Source organism: Poecilia reticulata, linkage group LG20 (genome assembly GCF_000633615.1).
Source record: "Poecilia reticulata strain Guanapo linkage group LG20, Guppy_female_1.0+MT, whole genome shotgun sequence".
NCBI classification, from domain to species: Eukaryota; Metazoa; Chordata; class Actinopteri; order Cyprinodontiformes; family Poeciliidae; genus Poecilia; species Poecilia reticulata.
This window is the reverse complement of record NC_024350.1, coordinates 19,300,642-19,309,315: the sequence shown is the minus strand read 5'-3', so window position 1 is coordinate 19,309,315 and position 8,674 is coordinate 19,300,642. Positions and strand designations below refer to the sequence as shown.

The window sequence follows — 8,674 nt, the reverse complement described above, 5'->3', positions numbered from 1 at the left end:
TTTGTGAGAACTCTATAGAAGAATACAGAAATATTGAACATGAAACTCGTTTCTGCTATTTAGAAACGAGTGCATCGAATACAGAGGACATTTGTATAAACTTCTCAATTTGAAGAAAATTAAGTTTTGTTTTGGTTTTTATCCATATTAAGAGTTTTTGGTATCTTTGCCATTTGTATAATTGTATTATTGTTACTAAACCTCATTTTATTTTCTATTTTATCCGCCTGTGATGTTGTGTTTGTTGTGAAGCTCTGGTCAGCTGATGCTGCTGTAAATGTGCTTTATAAATCAAACTTCAAGTTTGATTAAAAATTCTCAATATTGTGGCTTTTATTGAGAAATAATATGTCGACTCTTGTTCTAGTTCATTTCTTCCTTCTGTACACGATTTGCAGACTTAATTTGTACATTTTGTAAATTTTCTGAAAAATAAATGCATAAACAGTTTGGTGTAAAATAGCTCTATGAAACTTATGGAGTTAACGGTGGGGATTTTTCTGTCTCCCATTGAGAACAATGTCTAGACGGAGCTGGGAAAGACAAAAATCTGATAAACTAACAATTAACTAAAGCTGCATGTGATTGATGGGAGTTTTGTGAATAAATAATTACAATAGTTAAGGAAGTTAACCAGGAAAAAAAGAAGATAAATAATTTGAGAACCTGCAGAAATAAAAGGAACAGCAATCAAAACAACAGGAAGGTCTACTGATATTTTAACAGTTTAATTGGTTTTATCAATACATTCTGGCACAACTGGCCCTTTTTCTATTCAGGTTTCTGATGTGGCCCAAAATGAAAAACGGTACCAGGAGACGCTACCAGGAGACTGGCCTGTCTCCTGGTAGCGCCTCTGGACACTACGCTGACAGACACAGCAAACCTTCTTGCCACAGCTCGCATTGATGTGCCATCCTGGATGAGCTGCACTACCTGAGCCACCTGTTTTGAAAATCATAAAGATTTAAAGATAAATTAAGAAGAGAGTAAAGTTTCTGTTGAAGTAAACTGTTTGTGCTTCCTGGTTCAGATGTTTCGCCTCCCTCCATCCTTCATGTCCCAGCGGACTACGAGCCGGACAAGCAGCTCACCGATTGGCTGAAAGAGCAGGGGGCGGACCCAGACACCATCGACAAGGTAGAAGAGCAGCAGGAGTGTTTGGGTTTTCTCCTGCGTCGATACTGTAGAGTCTGATGGTAAATTTGTGCTGCAGTTTGTGATGGAGGAGTACACACTGTCTGACATTCTGAGTGAGGTCAACAAAGATGACCTCCGCTCTCTTCGTCTACGGTATTCACACATCTTCTTTCTTTTTATACCTTAAATAGCATTCAGCAGTTTAGCAAAAACAAAAAAAAATGTTTTCTTGTGTGTTTTTTTTTCTGTGCTAAAGGTGACCTATTATGCAAAATTCACATTTAGAACGTTTTTATATTTTCATTTGGGTTTTTAACCAACCGCTTAAAAAAGATCACCCAAACAGTTTTTGGCATTAAAGTTTTTTGGTGTCTAGAAGAAGAGCCATTTCAAAAACCTCCTGATTGTTAAGTCACATTCTATAGGTACTGCACCGTTACCTAGCAACCTCAGCGAAGCCCAGCTCCGTTACCTAGCAACCTCAGCGAAGCCCAGCTCCGTAACCTAGCAACACAAGCAGAGCTTCAGAATTCCTTTACTGCCATTGTGCAAGAAAGCACAACAAAATGTAAACAACAGCAACTCTCAAAGGCAGTGCACATAAATGCATAGATAATAATATATAAGTATATTTGAATGAATATAAAAAATATAGTAGAAACACACAGAACAACCGGGATATTAAGAAAAAAACAAAAACAGCTGTACAATGGCTGCTGGAAAAGAAAAGTGTTTTGTGTTTTGTTGTCCAGAAAACATCCTCCAGTGTTTTCTGGATGGTGTTTTCTAACATCCAGAAAACACTTGATACATTGTTGCTGGTTGTGCAGGAGGCTCCACCTCTGCTTTTCAAAGATGTAAAGCAGTTGCATAATTGTGCATCTTTTTGCAGACATTTTCACATGCAAGTGCAAATGTTGAGTTGTGGTTTCGCGGCTAGCAGCAGCTTATTTAGATTTAAAGTGACAGTGCGCCCTAAAACATCTCATTCTTAAAAGATCAGATTAAAATCTCATTATGTAAAAGTAATTGTGCAAAATAATTGTAATGAACTTGTTTTGTTTATACACCTATCCTAATCTGTCCAAGAAAGTATAACAGGTCACCTTTAAAGCCTAACATTCGCCTTAGAGATCGGGTCAGGTAAAGGTTTTTAGGTATTTGTTTTATACGTGTGTTTCTGATTCTCAACAGAAACACACGTACGGTTAAAACAAGTGGGGAAAAAAGGGAAAAAGTTTTAAATTTTTCTCTCCACTTCCAACTTTATGATGGTTTATCACATAAAACCCCAGTAAAACACAGAAGTTTGAGTTTGAAGCTTGACAAAATGTGAGAATAGTATTTTATGGAACCAGTAGAAACGGTTTTGGTTGTATCCGTTTTGAACTGTTGCTTTCTTCCCGCCCAGCGGTGGAGTGCTGTGCCGGATCTGGCGAGCCATTCAGCGGCACCGAGAGCGAGAGAGGCTGACGGCTGACAGACGCTCCAAAGGGGACGTTTAACTACGACTGTAACTTCTGAGGAAGTAATGCGCACATCGACACATTACCAGCCCCGCATGGCCGCCTCTCTTTTCCTGCCGTCTCCTCTGTGCCTTTCCACGCTGTCGTCTGTGGCAGACCGAGTCCAAGCAGAGTCCGAACTGATCAGACCAAAGCGCTTTAGTGCGGGCACTACTGTATGCATTTCCAGTGTATTCCTGTGCTGCCACAATGTGTTTGTGCTTCAGAGCTTTGAAAGGTTAGGAATTTTTACATTTATGGAGAGATGAAGTCAGTTTTTTAGTGTTTATATCAGCTCTGAAATGCTGGAGTATTAAAGCTCTGTGGTTTGGCCCCTTCAGAGAGTTCTGGTACTCTGGAAATGTTCTAAAATAAAAAATATATATATTCTGTTATTTTTAAAAACATTTTACTTTCTTAAAAGTAAAAATTATTACTTTTAAAATGTTCTTTTGCATATTTCTTGAAGTTATCACTATCTTGACAATGAAAGAAAATTTGTGAAAAAAATCGAACTCTTCTGCCTTTTCCCCGTGCAAACTAGAAACAATCAGATCTAGGAGGAGGATCTTAGCGCTGTCAATCACCCTTCATGTGGCGCTGCTCATCTTCCCCTTGCTATCTGCATAGCATAGCCTGTGTGAATGCTAAGGCTAGTTAGCATGAGCACCAATGATGGCGGATGAACAGTTTTTATGGAACTGTAACTTGTTCCTCTGCCACATTTAGCAGGGACTACACGAGGTTGACTGACAGCGCTAAGACCCGCCTCCGGGCTCTGATTGGTTGTTTTTGGTCAGGAGCGATGAATTTCATCAGACAGCAGTAGTAGCGGATCTTTTCAGATTCTCTCTTTTTTTTTTATAAAATGTGTGTACTGCAGCTTTAAGGAGAGGAATTTGACATCCAGCCACATATTAGTGGCTCAGTTTATCTGCAGCAGTTGTAACTCAGCCAAAAGTTGGATTTTCTTAATTTGAGCCCAATAATTAGCCAAAAATCCAATCAAATGTTTTGTTGTGCACAGAATGAACCCTCTCCTTAAAAAAACCTAAACTTGACTGACTTTCACCTTCACTGCTTTGAAGAAGCCGTTTACTGTCAACACGTCCGTCAAATGATGAAACCGAACCAACGCTTACTGACGCAAACACCTTCTAACTGCTTTGATCATGTTTCAGCCGCTCATGGATCATAAAAAAGACAAATAAATTCTTCAGTCAGTGGTCTGGCTGATTGGTTGTTATCCCTCAATTTGTTATGTTAAAAAAATCATCCTGAGGTGAATTTGACTTGATCTTTGGGTAAAACCACAGAGTTAAACACAACTACCCACGTCAGGAGGCGGTGAGTCAACCTGAAGCCTTAAAGTCATCTTTAATTTAACATGTTGATGGATTTTAACTGCCTATTATCACCTTCATGTTTGTATGCTTGTAATTTATTAGCTAAAATTGTCCTTTCTCTTTTTTTTTTATTTTTGATGTTGTATATTGTTATTTATATGCTTTGCAACTGCAATAAACTTGTGAAAGTTGTGAAAATAATGACTTTCTTGGTTTGTTTATCAAATTTCTTGTCACTTCCTGGTGCAAAGATGATTTGATTTGTAAGTTTTGATGCTGTATAGACGGGGAGTCTAGAACTTTTTCCTCAAGTTGAAAGGATTCAGGGCCAAAATTAAATTTTTTCTCCAATTAGAAAACGCTTAAATATCTTGATGAATTATTTCCTTTTTACCTGGACAACAATAAATAAAATGTAATATTTTACGTTTGCTTTGCCGTTTAGTCCACATGTGTCAAACCGAAGGCCCGGGGGCCAAATCTGGCCCGCCGTAGCTTTTTATGTGGTCCTCCAGCCAGTTTTACAACTAATAAAAATTCACACAAAATCAACATTTTTTTTTAGCTTTTACTGCATATTTTTCTCCAAATTGGCCAAAAACATTGGGTCTACGTGACTGCTGCCTCGGCCTCACCTCATATGAAGCTATAGTTCGTGACCAATACGGCGATTAATAAAAAGTCACATTTAACATCTTATATTTTACACATTTTTCTAAATTAGCAGCACAAAATCTGTGATTTTGATCCCAAAAAAACAAAAACAATCAAAATCCTGGATGGACTGATCAGTGTGAAAAGATGTCCAAATAAAATATTACATTTTAAGAAACAAACAGCTATTTAATGATATTTTAGGAGTTTAGTGGGTTTTATCGCTGCATTGTGGCTCAAATGGCCCTTTAAGAACATTCAGATTTTTGATTCGGCCCAAATGAAAATGCGTTCGACACCCCGGTTTAGTCATGTGGCTTTTTGGGATTATTTTCTATTTTCTGAGTCTTTAAAATGGTTTTATTTATTTTATTTTTATTTCTTGCAGTTTTCTTTCACAAGCTTTTGCTGTCTTTAGTCAAATGTAATGGATTGTGTGCCAAAGTCTGATTTTGTTTTTGTTCTTGATGTTGGTGATTTCTTATGAGATAAAAGTAAAATGAGTATAAAATTAAATTAAATTATTGACGTTGTACTTAATATACTCTCATCCCAAGAAAATTTTCAAAAAGCATCGCCAGGCCAAACTTCTTGAATTGCGGTCAACGATCTTAAAAAAATCAACCAAGGGACCACAAATGGCCCACGGACCGCACTTTGAACACCCTTACTTTATAGTGAATGGAACATAAACTGGTTATGCTTTAAGCTACGTCATTTTAACAAACTGTTTTCTGAGATGACAATGGCACCTGTACCTGGCAGGTCATGGGAACAAACTGTTTTTCTTCTTCTGCAGTTAAATCTGAGCGCCTGCATGTTTGAGCGTAGCCTGCATTCCTTCCATCAGCTTTGTTGTCGGCTCAACGCTCCAACTTGTTTACATGACCATTTGACATTCCGACAGCAGAAAGAAACTTAGACGGTTATGAGGATCTAATTATGCTAATAGTTTTAATCTTGTCTGCAGGCGATCTCAGCAGCAACTCCCTTCTGGTTAGACGCTCGACTGGGTTTTTTATTGCTTCTATTTTTTGCTTTTGGAAAACAACATATTCAGGTTTAGAAAAAATGGATCTGCGTCGTTTATAAATAGCTAAAACCTGGCAGGACTTATGGAAAATGTCTTTGTGGGATAGTTAGAGGTTTCACATTCTTAAATGGGGGTTTGTAGAGTTCATAGTCATTGTCTTGCCTCCAACAAGGAACTTTTTGCATTGGAAAAACTCCAAACTAGCACTGTCATGCACTTTTACAAAGCAGTTGCGCTGATATTATGGTGTTTACACATAAGTCTTAAGTTATTTACTCTGGAGTTACGTTGTCACTGCAGTTACGTTCCAAAGCAGGGCAAGTTTACATAGCAGCATTCATACAAGGTCACTTAAAACCATGTTTTCTTTTACAGGTCAAACAAAAACTAGCAGAGATTTAAAGACAACTATAGAAACACCATTCCAATAATCCAAACAACAGAATAGAAACGCTCTCATTACTCTGGACGATATGGCTGAAATGTATCAGGATAAAAGGGTTTCTTCCCAGTCGATATCGATGATTATTGATTTTGTTTTAAATATCTGAAATACTGCCTGTGCTTTCTTGTTTTGTTCACATTTTTTTATTACAAGTCATTATTTTTTGATATTGAGTCCAGTTCTGGTTCTGTTGGGAATTTTATTCCTGTTACTGGGGAGTTTTTTCTCTCATACATGCTCAGTATGAAGGATAACTGCAAAGTCAACAACGCAAGAAATTGTCTGCTTTCGCGACATCCAGGAAGAGTGAACGATGCACGTCTTCTCAAATGTGACCCTGAATCTGAACGGCACTGGCCGCATTCATCCCAGCGCCGTTCTGAACGTCATCGGTACTCGACAAACGTCACTATTCTGCGCCTTGATATGCGCAAGCGGGAAGAAAAACAACAAACATGGCGGACGATAATGAGGACTAAGCTGTTAATGTGCAGGTTCCGGTCGGACAACAACTTTAAAATCGTAAGATATGTTCCGCTATTAGCATCCGTGTCTGCAGTATTTACCGTCTGAAACACTGAGCGCTTCTTCTTCTTCTTCATCTTCTTCTTCATGGCGGTTGGTAAAAACCTGAGGTCACTCTCTAAGTGCGCCCTCTACTGCGCATGCGGGACACTTTTAGGTCATTTGCAGTTCACACTGGAGATCACATACAAGTCGTATATATTTGGAAATGTGAACGACCAAGGCAAAAAAAAAAAGTAATAAAATCGTATTAGGGTCACTTCAGGCTGCAGTGTGAACGTGGCCTTTTTGTCTTACCAGACGCCATGTTTAATAACCGCTAAGGTATTTTTCCACCAATAGATTTCACACACCTTCCAGGCATTTAATCCAGTCATAAAGTTGAACTTGGAAACTCGTGCAAGTTTTTAAATGGAAAAATAACAGCCGATGTTTGCTTTGACATCACTTGTCACATTCACACCAACCAACCTGACAAGTTCTTCAACCAAAGCAACAGCTCAGCGGTTTAAATCTGACACCTTCCTAGGGATTTTTTTCAGGGAAATAAATTGAGTAGTTTAGGCTTCAACATCTGACAGTGTTTTGTTTTTATCTCTTGATTTATTGAGATTTGTAACTGGCTTCTTTGAGAAAACGCACGTTTTTGGTCTGTCATTACTATTGGGTTTAATTTTCTTTATTATTACTGTGAAGAGGAATATTTTTCCTCATAGTTGAAAATATTCTGCAAAGGAAATAAACAGCTTACTTCTACATACAGAATAAGGGTAAAGTGAGAAGTCTGAATTGATTAAGCTTATCATTCAAGGAATGCAAGGAAGTTACAAAATACTAAAATAGCTTTATTGTACAAAGGTAAACAAAATCTACAAAACAAGACATTCATTATAAATGTTGAAAAATAGCAATAGTTGCATCAGAAGAGAAGCTCCCCAACTCAATCTTTATGTTTGCATGTGAAAATGGCTGCAAACAGATGCGCAATTATACAACTGTACATATTTAAAAAGCAGAAGTGGAGCCTCCTGCACAACCAGCAGGAAAGCATCATTTGGTTCCTAAATAATAGGTTCACAACAAAGCACTGGTCTTGTCCAGCAGCCATTGTACAGAGCACACAGTGGTAATAAAAGCTGACCAAATGTGCTGCGTTGCTAGGTAACGGTGCAATACTGAATGCGACGTAACAATCGGAGGGTTTTTTCACACCAAAAAACATTAATGTGTTGCCAAAAGACAACTCGGTGGGCTTTTAAAAAATATTTTAGAGGCAGTAAAAACCAAATGGAAGAATAAAAACGTGCAAAAAGTGAATTTTACATAATTGATGCCCTTTAAAGATGCTCAAAGAGTCAGCAAAGCTAGGCTGCAGGAGCAAACTGTTCCACAGGTTAGAGGTCACAGATTGAAAGGCCCTACCCCTGTGAGTTGAAGCAAAATACAAGAAAGGGCCAGAAGATTCTGGGATTGGGATAAAAGGCACCGAGGTGTAGAGTGTTTGGTTAGAGGAATAATGAGAAGCATGGCCTGTAGCAGAGTATGAACTATAAACCAGTACTAGTACCAGGAGTAGACGATTTAGTGGGCAGTGTTGCTACTGGGTTCAGAATAACCTGAAGGCGTGAAACTGATTATCTGTTCAGACTGGTAAAAAGAGCACTGCAGTCATCCAACCACGATAACACAAAAGCGTTATTAATGTCCTCTGCACCCTGTGTGTTCTCTTTCCAGTCATTCCTGCATTGCTTTGGTGTGGAGCGCCTATCTTTACCTGAGTAGTTTCTCCCATGGCGCAGCATATAACAACTGCAGAAGAAGCTTTTATTGGATGTGCGAAGCAGAACAGATCTTGTAAAAACTCCAAATGCAACGAAAACAACTCAAATCAGAAACGTATCAATCATCTCTTGTCGTCATTCTGTGTGATAAAACACTCTTAGAATCAACGACCCGAATACCAACCGGTTCTTATCTTGGGGGTTAAATCTGTGTATCACAGCCGTGAAGGAGCATTGGTAATGAC

General features: G+C 38.4%; 1 protein-coding gene across 2 annotated transcripts in view; it reads left to right on the top strand.

Moving 5' to 3' along the window:
* Window positions 1–4,203, top strand: part of map3k15 (mitogen-activated protein kinase kinase kinase 15) — a 35,998-nt gene extending 31,795 nt beyond the window's left edge. For both annotated transcript variants that reach the window (XM_008396465.2, XM_008396464.2), the window contains 3 exons: window positions 1,034–1,140; window positions 1,217–1,293; window positions 2,552–4,203. In XM_008396465.2, coding sequence (XP_008394687.1) covers window positions 1,034–1,140; window positions 1,217–1,293; window positions 2,552–2,645 — 278 coding nt within the window. In that variant the 3' untranslated portion in view covers window positions 2,646–4,203. The remainder of the gene's footprint in view (window positions 1–1,033; window positions 1,141–1,216; window positions 1,294–2,551) is intronic.
* Window positions 4,204–8,674: the final 4,471 nt, after the last annotated feature.